Below are 15,000 nucleotides of genomic sequence, written 5' to 3'. Positions count from 1 at the left end.
CTGCCTGTCCGTCTGTCTGTCTGTCTGTCTGACTGACTGACTGTCTGCCTGTCCGTCTGTCTGTCTGTCTGTCTGTCTGACTGACTGACTGTCTGTCTGTCTGTCTGACTGACTGTCTGTCGCTGTCTGTCTGTCTGTCTGTCTGATTGACTGACTGACTGACTGACTGTCTGTCTGTCTGTCTGACTGACTGCCTGACTGTCTGTCTGTCTGTCTGTCTGTCTGACTGACTGCCTGTCTGCCTGTCTGTCTGTCTGTCTCTCTCAGACTCATCACACCATAGTGACGCAGCTGCTGCAGTCCAGTGTGCGCCTGCTGGACTGTCCCTGGCTGCAGCAGCAGCACCGCGGCCTGGTGGAGACCTGCATCAGAACACTGGCTCTGACCGGTATACTACACACACACGCACGCACACGCGCGCACACACACACGCACACACACTCTCACACACACGCACGTTCACGCACACACACATACACACGCACACACTCAAGAACGTACACACACACACACACACACACACACACACACACACACACACACACTACTAGCGGAATACCCGCCCTTTTGTGATCTGTGGCATGGAGGCAGAGTAACTGTCAGAGTCGTATGTAAAAAAAAAAGAAAGAATAAGTACGGGTATATGTATTTATTGGTATTATGCTTGCATTAACATGATCATTTCTGGGGATGTTAGAATCCAGTGTAATATTACAATTAATTACAATTACAATATTGTCTTCAATTCCACATTGACACACCAGCAAAGTGTGCAGGAATAACGTGTCACGTTGTATTAAATGCCACACTTAGAAACAGTCTGAACGTGTTCATGGTGGACACAGTACATTACCTGAGACAGCATGCTGCTTAGATTTAAACAGCCTGTACATAATGACATACATTTAATTTGGTGTATGAAGCCTCCCTGTTTCCGTGACCCATAGATATGGTCAAATTCATGGGAAATAGCTCCCCAACAGAGACCAAAACATGAGCATATATATCATACAACAAACTGGCATATCTGTGTTTGATGTACATACAACAAACTGGCATATCTGTGTTTGATGTACATACAACAAACTGGCATATCTGTGTTTGATGTACATACAACAAACTGGCGCGATTGTGAAACACGTATTGTGAAACACGTATTGTGAAACACGATTTCCGTGATTTTCCTCTCAGTGGAAGTTTCTCCTCCAGCATAGAGTCTATTATATGCTGCAGCCAGACTGCGGGCGCTCTGCCCCTGGTCCCCGGCCCATTGACTCATGCGCTAGATGTTGTGCAGCAGTGTGCAGCATAGCCAAGTTGCCCATTCGGTAATTAACAGAGGGCGGCTGTTATTGTTTTTTTGTTTTTTTTAACTATGCGCACATCTCACATCTGCGAGAATCGCATGGAGAGCCTTAACGAGCCCTAATGACTTGCAGCTGGTGGGGGCGGAGTTTCTGCAGACAGGAGCAGGAGCAAATTCTCCATGAGGTAAACAGTGAGAGAAGATAAAACACTGGCCATGTGCTTATCTTACCGAGATGATTAATGATACAAAGTGGGTTGATTAACAGTAAAGCTTCCTTTAATCATTTGGTAATGACTTGAATGTAACGGACGTTCAGTTATATGTAAATGTCACACACTAGAACTTAAAAAATATGACTTTGAAAATATTCATATTTTTCCTCACCTCCCCCATTGGTCTCTCTCTCTCCCCCCTCTCTCTGTCTCTCTCTGTAGCTAAGAGTCGTTCTATCATCTTACCTCTGGATCTGGAGGCTCAGATCAGCTCTATGTTGTCTACGTCTGCTCTGAACTCTCTGTCTCGTTCCAACCCCAACTACAAGTCCTCGTCCCGCTCCGCCCGGCCCACCGCGCCCGGGAACCCCTGGGACTACAAGAACATCATCGAGAAGCTCCAGGTGGACTACAGAAAACACTTCACAACAACTACACCTACAACACCAGCCTCCAGAAAATAATGATCCATCAACATACGAAAACATTTCGGCAAAATACCCAAAAGCAGATTGCCAACATTTTCTCCCCCCTTACTCATCAGAAGTATTTGCATGCATAACACATTTGTTGAGACTAATATTTGTTCCTTTTCTCACTCACCTCCGATATATGCCATGTTATTTTACTTATTTGCATCTGATAAAATACAACAATTTAATTTGACAAATGAGACAAAATTGCTGAACTTAAATAAACATTTAACTCTGCACTTATTTATCTCTGGACTTAGAAATCAAAAACTAACAAAAAAAAATATGAATGAAAAATAAATAGTTTCATGGCTCTTAACTCATTCACCGCCAATGACGTCTTTGACGTGTTATCAGAAATAGCCCTCCCCGCCAATGACGTGTTTGACGTGTTTTTGTTTTTATTGGTGCAGCGCCTGCAGCAAACACTTGCCCAGCCTGTGACACAGACACAGGTCCCTGCCTTCAAAGGGTAGCCGACAGCACGCGATCAAACACATACCGCAGCTGTTGTTTTGAAATTGAGCAAGAGGAAAAGCAGCAAAACGGGTAACGCTTCCTTGTGCAGACAGGAGAAACGCCATTGAAACGCCCTCGGCGCGCTGCACGAGCTGGAGTCGCCTTCCTCTGTGCCAGCCAGGAGAAAACGGGAGAAAGTAATCAAGAGATGTGTTTGATCATCGGAGGAATGAGGAAATGATCGATCAGTTTGCGAGGGCGGTGAGGACGTGTTGAATAGCCGAGGGGAAAACGGGAACGATCATAGATATGACAGGGAGACATGGACGAGGACAGGTGTACCAGAACAAATCAAAATAAACACAGGAACAGCTAGGCAGCAGCGGGCAGAAGGCAGTCACAGCAGCCCGCTGTCCTTCTCAAGAGCTCTTCAGTTGGTTCATGAAATCGCTGGGCTGCGTGCCCTCCAGTGTTGCTCCTGGCCAATCCCAGCGCCACAGGGCGTGGTTATTGCTTATCCTATGTGGGGTTAGAAATCTAAAAGGATCGTGTGTGTGTGTGTGTGTGTGTGTGTGTGTGTGTGTGTCTGTCTGTCTGTCTGTCTGTCTGTCTGTCTGTCTGTCGGTGTGTCTGTCTGTCTGTCTGTCTGTCTGTCTGTCTGTCTGCACACTCACACCGAGTAAACTGTATTGTTGAATGTAAAAAAAAAGCACTTCATGTGTATATATATATATATATATATATTTTTTTTTTGTCATTTGTGTCCTAACGAATAATATTTACATGTCTGATGTCAATACAGTTCAAAATAAAAGAATTGAGAGTGAGTTATGCCTGAGATTGTGCCCTTTTACAAAAATTGCCTTTTCTCCTGTTTATTTTCTCTGGGAGACATTCTGGGGGAAAACAGGGTGTATATAAATGGCTATAAGTAGAGTACAGAACATGCTAAAAGCTCACTTTTTTTTTCCTGGTGAACCCAGAGACGTACATCTTCATTTTGAGGTATTGCAAATCACTCTGGTGCTAATAGATAATTTACTGTGGGTCTTGAAAGATGACCAACAATTATGAAAATCTTTGGCCTGTGCTAAATATTGGCAGTCCTAAACTGGCGGTGAATGAGTTAAAGGAGAATTTCGGTATTTTTGAACCTGGAGCCATTTCCTGGCATTAATTAAGATTTGGCCACTCACCTAGCGATGTCTGCGGCGTTTCTGGGCGTCCTAGCGTTGTTTTGAGATCAATATCGTCCAAGTCAGTCGTAAAATGGAGTTGATTTGGGGCCAAGTGGAAGCCTGTATTTCCTGCATCTAAATAGCTATTTTTCTTCCCGTTTTCGCCAAATATCACCGTAATCTGATCAGTCTACATCCAGCAGAGTAATATTTCACCCCAGGCTGTTTCCTGGAGTGCACAGGGATCCACTACAGGGATCAAATTACCTCAAACGTGATCTAGGTCACCAAGTCTCGTGAAGTCCCGCGATACTTTCCTGTCGACTGGCCAAATACAGGCAGGACGCTTTGCGGTCGTGGTTTTAGCGTAACCTATGTGGGGTTTGGCGTAACCTATGTGGGATTCGAAAGAACGAAGGTTATGCCAAACCCCACATAGGTTACGCTAAAACCACGACCGCAAAGCGTCCTGCCTGTATTTGGCCAGTCGACAGGAAAGTATCGCGGGACTTCACGAGACTTGGTGACCTAGATCACGTTTGAGGTAATTTGATCCCTGTAGTGGATCCCTGTGCACTCCAGGAAACAGCCTGGGGTGAAATATTACTCTGCTGGATGTAGACTGATCAGATTACGGCGATATTTGGCGAAAACGGGAAGAAAAATAGCTATTTAGATGCAGGAAATACAGGCTTCCACTTGGCCCCAAATCAACTCCATTTTATGACTGACTTGGACGATATTGATCTCAAAACAACGCTAGGATGCCCAGAAACGCCGCAGACATCGCTAGGTGAGTGGCCAAATCTTAATTAATGCCAGGAAATGGCTCCAGGTTCAAAAAAACCGAAATTCTCCTTTAACAGCAGCATTTATACTGTATTATCTCCTTGTTTCTGAGAGAAAACATAAAATCATAAATATTTGTATAAATAAAAATAAATAAATTATGTTAGGCTATATAAACAAATGTGCACAGGTAATCAAGAACATGAATGAAAAACAAATTGCCCTTAACAGCAGCATATTTCAGTAGCAGCATCTTTTTAGAACAAAAAACTGTAAATACTTGCAAAGTCAGACATGAACTGTCCAGGTGTATGGTGCTGCTGGTCGGAGCATCGGGTTCAGGGCGGCCGCGGTAACGTTATCCACGTTGGCTGTCACATCATCATCATCATCAGATCTGGCAGCAGAGCTAGTACTAGCAACTTCAGTAGCACTAGCAGTAATGCTAGCTGCCGCGTTAACAGGTTGTTGTCCGTTAGCAGTTTTTTGTCTCTTTACAAAACCGAAGTTATCAAGCCTTGTAAACCCCGTTGGCGGCTTCAGTCTTTTTTTTCGTCGTCATGGTAACGCTGCTAGCTAAAGATGAGTTGTTAGCTCAGCCAGGGCAGGGCAGGCTGTTGATATCACGTGATGTTGCACACACCTTGGCTTCTTCTCCACCAGCTGGGTTGTAGTAGTAGAACACGCGCTCATGGGCGACACATGGTGGCTTGGAGGTGAAATGCAGCCTATTTCACACAAACAACAATTCACACGGTAGTTTTGGAAAACTGAAAACATGTTTCTTATTTAGCCTATTTATCTAGTTAACATACATAATTTAATTCTTACATTGAAAAAAAAATTATTTGGAAAAAAAAAAATAGTATTGTGGGAGTCCCACAGGTGTTATTGACTATGGGGTCCCAGACTCTAGCTATGGGGTCCAAGACCCCCATAGGTCCCCCCATAACTCGAACCCTGCTACGTTTGATCAATTAGACACCTGCTACTGTATCTAGTGGTCATATTCATGTGTGTGTGTGTGTGTGTGTGTGTGTGTGTGTGTGCGCGCGTGTGTGCGCACGTATGTGCGTGCGTGAGTGTGTGTGTGTATGCCTGCGTGTGTGTGTGTGTGTGTGTGTGTGTCAGGACATCATCAACACTCTGGAGGAGCGTCTGAAGCCTGTGGTGGCAGCAGAGCTGTCTGTGCTGGTGGACGTGCTGCAGCAGCCTGAGCTGCTCTTCCTGGAGGGAACTGATGCCCGCACGCGCTGCGAGTCTGGAGGCTTCATCTCCAAGTGGGTCCACTCACTGACTGACTGACTCACTGACTGACTGACTGACTGACTCACTGACTCACTGACTGACTCACTGACTCACTGACTGACTGACTGACTCACTGACTCACTGACTGACTCACTGACTCACTGACTGACTGACTCACTGACTGACTGACTGACTGACTCACTGACTGACTGACTCACTGACTGACTGACTGACTGACTGACTGACTCACTGACTGACTGACTGACTCACTGACTCACTGACTGACTCACTCACTGACTGACTGACTCACTGTCTGTCTGTCTGTCTGACTCACTGACTGACTGACTCACTGTCTGTCTGTCTGTCTGTCTGACTGACTGACTGACTGACTGACTGACTGACTGACTGACTGACTGACTGACTCACTGACTGACTGACTGACTCACTGACTAATGCTGACCTTACACTAAAAGACTTCTCAAGCAAAAAAAAGTAGTTTGATCTACTTTTTTTGCGTAGCTTGTAGTTTCCTAAACTACATTTATCGCAGGGTAGCTTTGCCTTTGTCATTCGCACTACTTCCATGGTGAAGTAGTTGGTAGCTTCCTAACCTATGCTTTCAAAGTAGCTTCCCCAACACTGAGTATGCAGTCATATACATTTCATTGTGTGTGTGTGTGTGTGTGTGTGTGTGTGTGTGTGTGTGTGTGTGTGTGTGTGTGTGTGTGTGTGTGTGTGTGTGTGTGTGTGTAGGCTGATCCAGCACACCAAGGCGTTGATGTCAGCAGAGGAGAAGTTGTGTATCAAGGTTCTGCGGACGCTGCAGGAGATGCTGATCAGAACACTGGACTTTGATGACAAGGTTGGTGCTGACTGACTGACTGACTGACTGACTGACTGACTGACTGACTGACTTACTGACAGAATAACTAATAGGGGTGTGATGATACATCAATCTACATCGAAGTACTGTGTCGTTATATCGATCGATATCACATCATCGTATCGATATTGTATCGATGCAAAGTGAAAATATTGATATACATTGTATCGTCATCTTTAGATACACCTTGTAAATCCAAGAAGATGAAGCATGAATGAATGAATGAATGAATGAATGAATGAATGGTTTATTTTCAGTCATACGTTATAATGAACCATAAACAAAATGTAACACTTTGTGTGAATATACAGTGAGAGAACATCATCATACATCACACAAATATCATCAAGGGCTCTATTATCTAACATGTACACTTTAACATGAGAAATTGCACTATATAGTAGGGATGTTCATCAGTTATCGAAAATCGATAATTGATCGTTAAGGAATGGAATCGATCATGTGGAATTCTTATCGATTTTGTTATTATTATTATTATTATTTTTTTTTTTTTTTTGCAGACTAGGTTTGGGTGGAATTCGTTCCTCCTCGCCCCACTCCATTGCACAGCCGACTAACGTGAGGTGGAGCTTCATATAGTCTAGTTTTCTGGCTGGGCACGGGCCTTTGTGCCAACAAAACTGTTTTAAACATGGGGAATTCACACCGGGATGCGCCGGGGACAGCAGAGTGTTGGAGAGGAGACGCATTGAAATAAAGAGTTCATTGAGGAGAACACGTTGTCTTTCGTATTTTCTGCCATAGGCATTCATTTTGTAAAAAAAAAAAAAAAAAATTAAAATAATATTATTATTAACACGTTCACTGCCAACAACGTGTATACACGTTTTCAGAATCCAGCTGTTGACTGCCAACAACGTGTAAACACGTCGTTGGCATCGATTTTTTTTTTTTGACGGTGGGTTGTGCATCTAACCCTTTTACATATCTTATATAAGTATTGGACGTGTACAACGTGTACAACCCATTCCACCGACCCACTAAGTGGCGACAAGGAAGTAGGAAGGCAAGCAAAAAGCAGTGTGATCCATTTCCATTCTCATGAAAATGGATTGGCGGAGGCGCTTTCATTTTCGCGCTGATTGCTGGCGGTGCGGGATTGCAAACTTGCCTGGTGGATTGCGGATGGAGCACACTTTGAGGCACGCAGCGTAAATATGACCAGAGTCGCAGGGGCTTCATCGGAGCTCTCGGCCAGGGCTCCGGGAGGCGGGCGAGTCCAGCCGGGCTTCCTCGGGGAGCGGCCACGCAGACAGGCACAGCCAGGCACAGCCGCACAGCGGCAGCGGGGCAGTGAGACTGGTGACAAGCTTGTGGTGCAGCAGGCGATTTTGCCTTGCAAAATAGCACCAAATTGGAAACAGCCATAAAAGGCTTTTAGAATGGGATTTTCAACCCATTCTTTTTTGTTTCTTTTTCGCTCTAATTTAGAGTAATTTAATTTCTATTCAGAAATTTATTTGAGAGGTCGAGAGTATGAGAAAGTGCATTTGCACAGGTAGGAAAGTGCTTGTGACACGGCGCTGCAGCCAAGAAGAACGCCCACGGAGGGAGGAGTTGAGCAGAGGGGAGTTTCCTGCTGTTATGGAGGAAATTACTGTTCAAAACTATTGTTTAGGTCTTACTGATGCCAAAAATGAATGGTTAAAGTGACTGTTCTATCGAATTTCACAAAAAGCCGTTTATCTCTGAATCTTTTTTCTGACGCTGAAACCATGCTGTATTCAATTGCTAATGCTTACATAACTACTAACTCTACAAACTAACTCTTTTAGACAGAGAAAGTACACATTCTATTAGTACTTTTGAGATATTGTATGTTCACAAACTCCAAGCAGAAAAGAATCCTCGGCTTTTGTAAAATGAGCCAGAATCCTCAAAAAACGGCTTGGCAGAAGCTACCTACAGCAAAAAAAAACGGCTGGCAGTCAATGTGTTAATATAATCGATAATTGATCGTTAATTTTCCCTGATTTTCGATTATTTTTTCAAAATGAACATCCCTACTTTATAGTGAACAACAGTTTTTTTCCCCTTTTTTTATGAAAAACAATAGATTGTTTTTTAGATTTAAATGTCTGGAAGAGCTCAGAAATAAAATTGTCAAATCATATTCAAGATTCAAGATTCAAGATTTTTATTGTCACTCCATGGTACAAGTATCACGTGTGAAATTATTGTGCTGTGGACTCCGTTTACAACATAGTACAAATATAACAGGGCATATTAGTGCAAAAAAAAACAACAACAAGAGACACAACAAGCAATAAGGCAGTATAGTGATAAGACAAGTCAGAGACAGTGGCATATTCACTGCACATAGGTGCACATGTCATGTGCATACTTTAGACGTGCTTAAACATTTTAAATTTGGCGTATTTGACATACAGGTGCAAATAGCATATTCCTTATTAAACATACAATTAAACTCAGCGTTTTAAATTCGGCGTATTTGACATACAGGTGCAAATAGCATATTCCTTATTAAACATACAATTAAACATTAGACATACGTAATGGTAGCAGCTACAGTACGGTACAGTACGGCTACTACACTATTTGTGTATGTTAAGGAGTCTCGTGGCCTGCGGGAAGAAACTGTTCCTCAAGGGATTTGTGCGTGCTTTTGGAACCCTGTATCTCCTCCCTGAGGGTAGCAGGGAGAACAGGCTGTTGTGGGGATGGTTTGTGTCTTTGATGATCTTCAGGGACCTCCTGAGGCACCGCTGTTTATATAGTTCATACAGATCTGGCAGCTCACGTCCTGTTATGTGCTGGGCCGCGCGTCTCACTCTCTGTAGCGCCCTGCGGTCCATGGTGGTACAGTTCCCGTACCAGGTGGTGAAGCAGCCAGTCAGCAGGCTTTCAATGGTGCCTCTGTAGAAGTCACTAAGGATTTCTGGCCTTAGCCCAAATTTCTTCAGGCGCCTGAGTCCGTGTATTCGCTGTTGGGCCTTTTTGACAACAGTGGCGGTGTGGCCGGCCCAAGTCAGGTCCTGGTGGATGTTGACTCCCAGGTACTTGAAGCTGTCCACCCTTTCCACCACTGTGCCGTTGATGGTGATTGGTGGTGGATATTTTAGTTGGTTTTTGTGAGTTGATATAAATGTAACTGAGTGTGTTAAATGGGCAAATGATATCATCTCATATCGATCACATGCCCCTGAGTTGAATTGAATTGAATCAAATCTAAATCGTATGGTGTTTTTATCAGCAAATATCGTATTGTTGTCCAAAGAATGAATGACTTTATTCTGGATAATGCATGACAACATCCAAGGGATGATGCGCGAGATGCTTAGCATCTTCAGAAAGGCAATAATGTATCTGCAGTTACATTATATCACATAAAAAAATTAAGCTAGCTGGGAAAAGGTGTGTAAACTGTGTGTGTGTGTGTGTGTGTGTGTGTGTGTGTGTGTGTGTGTGTGTGTGTGTGTGTGTGTTCCAGGGCATCGCTCTGCGTAAGGTTCTCCTGCAGAACTACCTGTTCCCCAACAAGAAGAACAACCCAAAGAGTGACCTGGCTGAGCTGGGAGCTGCAGGTACACTAGCAAATACTGACACAAATGGAATTGTTGTGTTATTAAAGTGTTTTGTTTGTTAGCAAGATCTTTGAAAACACGTGTGTGTGTGTGTGTGTGTGTGTGTGTGTGTGTGTGTGTGTGTGTGTGTGTGTGTGTGTGTGTGTGTGTGTGTGTGTGTGTGTGTGTGTGTGTGTGTGTGTGTGTGTGTGTGTGTGTGTGTGTGTGTGTGTTGTCGATGAGGACAGTAGAGAGGCCACCATTTTGGAAGTGGGGTGTGCTTTTGATTCCAGTCTGGAAGAAGCTTTTATCACCAAGGTTTTGAAATACCAACTGCTCAAGGATGCCATTTTACAGCTTGGGTATAATTGTAAATAGCTTGTTTTCATATTTGGAAGCCTTGGTAATGTCCATAGGCTGGTCGTAAGTGGCCTGCAGAGGGCAGGACTGCCCAGACCGAGAGCCAAGGCTCTGGCCAAATCCTGCTCTATTTCTGCAATAATTGGCAGTCGCCACATTTGGAGGAGGCGCTGTTTCCTTTATCCATAGATTCAGACTAGATACATCTGTCACTATAGGATTTCCCATTGATTGTGCATCTATTATTGTTTGTTTTGTCTAAATGTGAACACAAATAAAGATATTAAAATGTGTGTGTGTGTGTGTGTGTGTGTGTGTGTGTGTGTGTGTGTGTGTGTGCGTGCGCGTGTGTGCGTGCGCGTGCGTGCGTGCGTGTGTGCATGTGTGTGTGCGTTAATGCGTGTGTGCGTGCGTGTGTGCGCGTGCGTGTGTGTGTGTGTGCGTTCATGCGTGTGTGTGTGTGCGTGTGTGTGTGTGTGTGTGTGTGTGTGTGGGGGTGCGTGTGTGTGTTTAGGCTTGGAGCAGGAGAGGGACTGGGCGGCTGTAGCAGCGGTGCAGTGCCGTCTGGACAGAGAGGGGGGGACACGGCTCTTCTCTGACCTGGTGATGAGCACCAAGAATGACAAGATCTTCCAGGAGAGCATCCAGCTAGCCATCTGCCTGCTGGAGGGAGGCAACACCGAGAACCAGGTACACACACCTACACACTCACTCACTCACTCTTTAAAGGGGCAGTTCAACCCACATCACAATACAATATCATCTCGATACAACAAGAAAACAACTTGTGTTTTGTCGTAATAACAAGGTCCTTCTGACTGCCATAGCCCTTCAAACAGAGTTAGTGTGAAGACTAGGGGTATCACGGTACATGTATTCGTCCCGTGAGTTCACGGTACGGGCATCACGGTACGTCGTTTCACGGTACGTGAAATGACACGACGAATACGTCAAATCCAGAAGCACCTAAACGCTATTTGAACGCCATTGAATTGAATTGAATTAAACAAGCAACTTACATCGCGTGGGATGACAAGCAAGATGCGGTGAGGAAGAGGGGATGACTCCTTGTCATGTTCCAATAATCCATTAGATGAGCGAGTATTAGGCTATTCCACACATGCGCTCTGTTTACAAACTTGTGTACAATAAATATTTAAAGTGGGGGAAATGCCTTTGCCCTGTCAAACAGCTGGAATACAGACATCTGAGAGTAAAACATGTATTCATTCCCACTTATTAGACACTATTTCTGATGGTAAAATTAGCGTAAAAAGCAGAATTCAGAAAAATTCAAAGGGAAAAAAACAGAATTTGGGATTTGTTGCTTTTTTCCCCGTTTTCGTACCATACCGTATTCGTACCGAACCGTGACCCCAAAACCGAGGTACGTACCGTACCGTGACTTTTGTGTACCGTGACACCCCTAGTGAAGACATCCTCCATCTCTCTCTTTCTCCTGCAGAACTCCTTCTATAAGCTGATGATGGGGGACAACAAGTCAGAGAAGTTCTTTAAGGTTCTGCATGAGCGGATGAAGGAAGCCCAGATGGACATAAAGGCCACCGTGTCTGTGAGCGTGGGAGAGATGAGCCACAAGGCCAACGAGAGGGAGCTCGATGGTGAGATCCACTTCAGTAGCTCACCCTAAAATCCAAAATACATATATTCCCTCTCACCTTTAGTGCTATTTATCCATCTATATCGTTTTGTGTTAGTTGCCTGAGTTTTGGAGATATCGGCCGCAGAGTTTCTGCCTATCCGTCCAGATATATGTAGCTTAGTTTATGTCTAAGTCAGTTGAACTTAAGGTTATGTCAGTTAGCACAGTTTAGTGTGACTTCATTAGAGTGGTGAGATAAAAAACTGAAATAGTCTCATATCCTTCTCCCTCTCTAAAGGTGGTTCTGGAGCCTTGGTACTTTCTGGTTCAGGAGGTCACCCCTTATTGGTCCAGGGAACGTCCATCGCCCCGGTAACCTCCTCCCTGCCAGCCCAGCCAATAGCGGAGCAGAGAGAAGTGGAGACAGAGATGGGACCTGCTGTGACCATCATGAAGCCCATTCTGAGGTTCCTACAGCTGCTGTGTGAGAACCACAACCATGATCTACAGGTCTGCTCTATTTAACTAACTAACTCTGTGAGAACCACAACCATGATCTACAGGTCTGCTCTATTTAACTAACTAACTAACTAACTCTGTGAGAACCAACCACACACTCAGTAACTGACTTAAAGCAGGACTAAACCCCAAAACATTTTTTTCCAGCTTTTAACCAATATAGATTCTGGTCAAAATCTCCACATTTGAGACCAAACTGTTACAATTGTACAAAGTGTATCATTTCAGGCAGCAAAGTGCCCTCTATGGGTTCAAACCTGCTTTTTTTTTAACTCCGAAATGCCCAGAATCTGGTTGTCTGTTACGTCAAATGTCATGTGATCATTACTGTAGCTAACGCCAGAGCCATAATAGGAGTGTTGCAACATCTCCATTCACTCCAATGGACATTGTGTGTAATCGGCTACTGTGGCTAATGCTAGCGGCTTGTTAATTATGTTACATGCAGTAAAACGCCACTGAATGACCAAATTGATATAACTTTTAACCATTTTGATTAACACTGTTTCCATACGACCACGATCGTTGGTTAATTGATTATATATATATATATATATATATATATACAACATATATATATACAACACCCGATCCTCACTCCACATCCAACTCAAAATTCCCAAATCCACCACTTCCCTTGGCCGTGCATCATTCCAGTTTGCTGCCCCCTCTGACTGGAATGCTCTGCAAAAAACCCTCAAACTGGACAAACTCATCTCCCTCTCTGCCTTCAGACTCACTATTTCAGACTTCCTCACTGATTCTTGTACATGCTTCCCTTCTCTGTAGGGTAGCACTTGTATCACTTCCATTACACACCCCCACTGTCCACCTTTACTTGTTTTTATGCCCCCTTGCGCTCATGTCTGCTCACTCTCTGTTTTTATGCCTCTCTGTGTTAATGTTGCTGTCCTTGTTGATGCTTGCTGTTGTGTTGTTATGTGCTTTTTACTGCTGTGTTTAATGCTTATTGTTGTTTTGTTGCATCTCATTTAATTGTCGATTTAATTGTAGTTTTATGTGCTTTGTTTTTAACATGTTTTATCTTTTAGCCCTCCTCCCTTTTCCCCTTATGAGGCAGGCCGACATTGTAAATAAGAATTTTGTTCTTAAAGCAGCTACGAGCAACTTTTTCGATTGTTATTAAACAGTATAATTACAATATTGATGCATCACATCTTACCTATAATAGTAGCTGAGACCAAAGCCGTGTCAATCGGAGATTGCTCCCTTAGGTGATTATTAAGTCTGTGTCTGTCTAAACTCGCGTCAACAGGGGGCTCTCTCTCTCTCTCTCCTACCGCCGGACCGGCTACACCCGGAAGTGAAACGCGGAAGTGAAACCCGGAAGTGAAACGCAGCTGCCTGCCTACCCCGTTCGCGCTGCCTAGCAACATAACATAAACAATGTGAACGCCACGCATACTCTCGGGAACATCTCTCGTTATATTCTAACAGGTTTTTTGGAAGTTATTTTGTGGTTATGGCCGAAGTGGCTGCTGCAAACCGTTTCATTTCACTTCCTGATCTGCCCTGGCCACAGACAGACTAACACTGGCCGATTCACTCGGGGTTCAAGCGAGACTACTCTGCGTTGGTCTCGTCGACTATTAGAGGTAAGATGTGATGCATTGATATTAAATTTATACTGTTTAATAACAATCAAAAAAGTTGCTCGTAGCTGCTTTAATTGTCTCGCCTGGTAAAATAAATAAAAATAAAATATATATACACTCATATATATATACTCATATATATATATACACTCATATATATATACTCAACAAATGCTGCGAGCTGTATTGTTTGCATGTTTATTTGATCAAAATATTGATTGCGGGAACATACATGCTTATGTGTGCAGGTGAAGCACAAAACATGACTTTCTCAATCAGGCTCAGTCTTTTCATTTCCTTTACAACTACTAGAAATAATAGAGCGCGCTGAACTGGCAGTGTTCAGTCCTAGCGTGCCTCGTTGCTTTGCCCTCGAGGTCGCACACGCAGCTCGGCCACTGCGCGACCTCATCTGCAACTGGAGCTTCACGCATCCCGGTTGAGCAATTGTGGGTTGCCGCCGTTCCAACTTTTGCCCAATTATCTTATTAAGATGATCATATTTGAATGTGTTTCCAGCATAACTGTCACACTGAGGGATTGAAGTAAGGGTTAATGCACCACGAGGTGTCCATTATCAGAAATTAATGGACGACGCAGAGGCGTGAACCTGAGGACGGTTGCTTCCGCGAAGACCATTCATTTCTGATAATGGACACCTCGAAGTGCATTAACCCGCTTATACCATGGTCACTTGCCAAAGAAACAAAACTAGACCATTTATTTATATTTTCATGCATTTTGCAATCAAAATGTAGTTTTCATAACCTTGAATATGAGTTGAGAACCGGCGAGACAAAATAGTC

General features: G+C 43.9%; 1 protein-coding gene across 1 annotated transcript in view; it reads left to right on the top strand.

Annotated features, from left to right (window-relative positions):
- Positions 1 to 15,000, top strand: part of itpr3 (inositol 1,4,5-trisphosphate receptor, type 3) — a gene marked incomplete at its 5' end in the record, with an annotated part of 192,045 nt that overhangs the window by 126,402 nt on the left and 50,643 nt on the right. The window contains 8 exons of the mRNA XM_083657123.1: positions 268 to 388; positions 1,744 to 1,925; positions 5,552 to 5,700; positions 6,422 to 6,530; positions 10,024 to 10,117; positions 10,971 to 11,146; positions 11,922 to 12,093; positions 12,451 to 12,569. Of these exons, the coding sequence (XP_083513249.1) occupies positions 268 to 388; positions 1,744 to 1,925; positions 5,552 to 5,700; positions 6,422 to 6,530; positions 10,024 to 10,117; positions 10,971 to 11,146; positions 11,922 to 12,093; positions 12,451 to 12,569 (1,122 nt within the window). The remainder of the gene's footprint in view (positions 1 to 267; positions 389 to 1,743; positions 1,926 to 5,551; positions 5,701 to 6,421; positions 6,531 to 10,023; positions 10,118 to 10,970; positions 11,147 to 11,921; positions 12,094 to 12,450; positions 12,570 to 15,000) is intronic.

The sequence above is a fragment of the Poromitra crassiceps genome, assembly GCF_964638095.1.
Source record: "Poromitra crassiceps genome assembly, chromosome: 20".
Classification (NCBI taxonomy): Eukaryota; Metazoa; Chordata; class Actinopteri; order Beryciformes; family Melamphaidae; genus Poromitra; species Poromitra crassiceps.
Note: the sequence above shows the minus strand (reverse complement) of the source record. Positions and strands in the feature narration are given on the sequence as shown.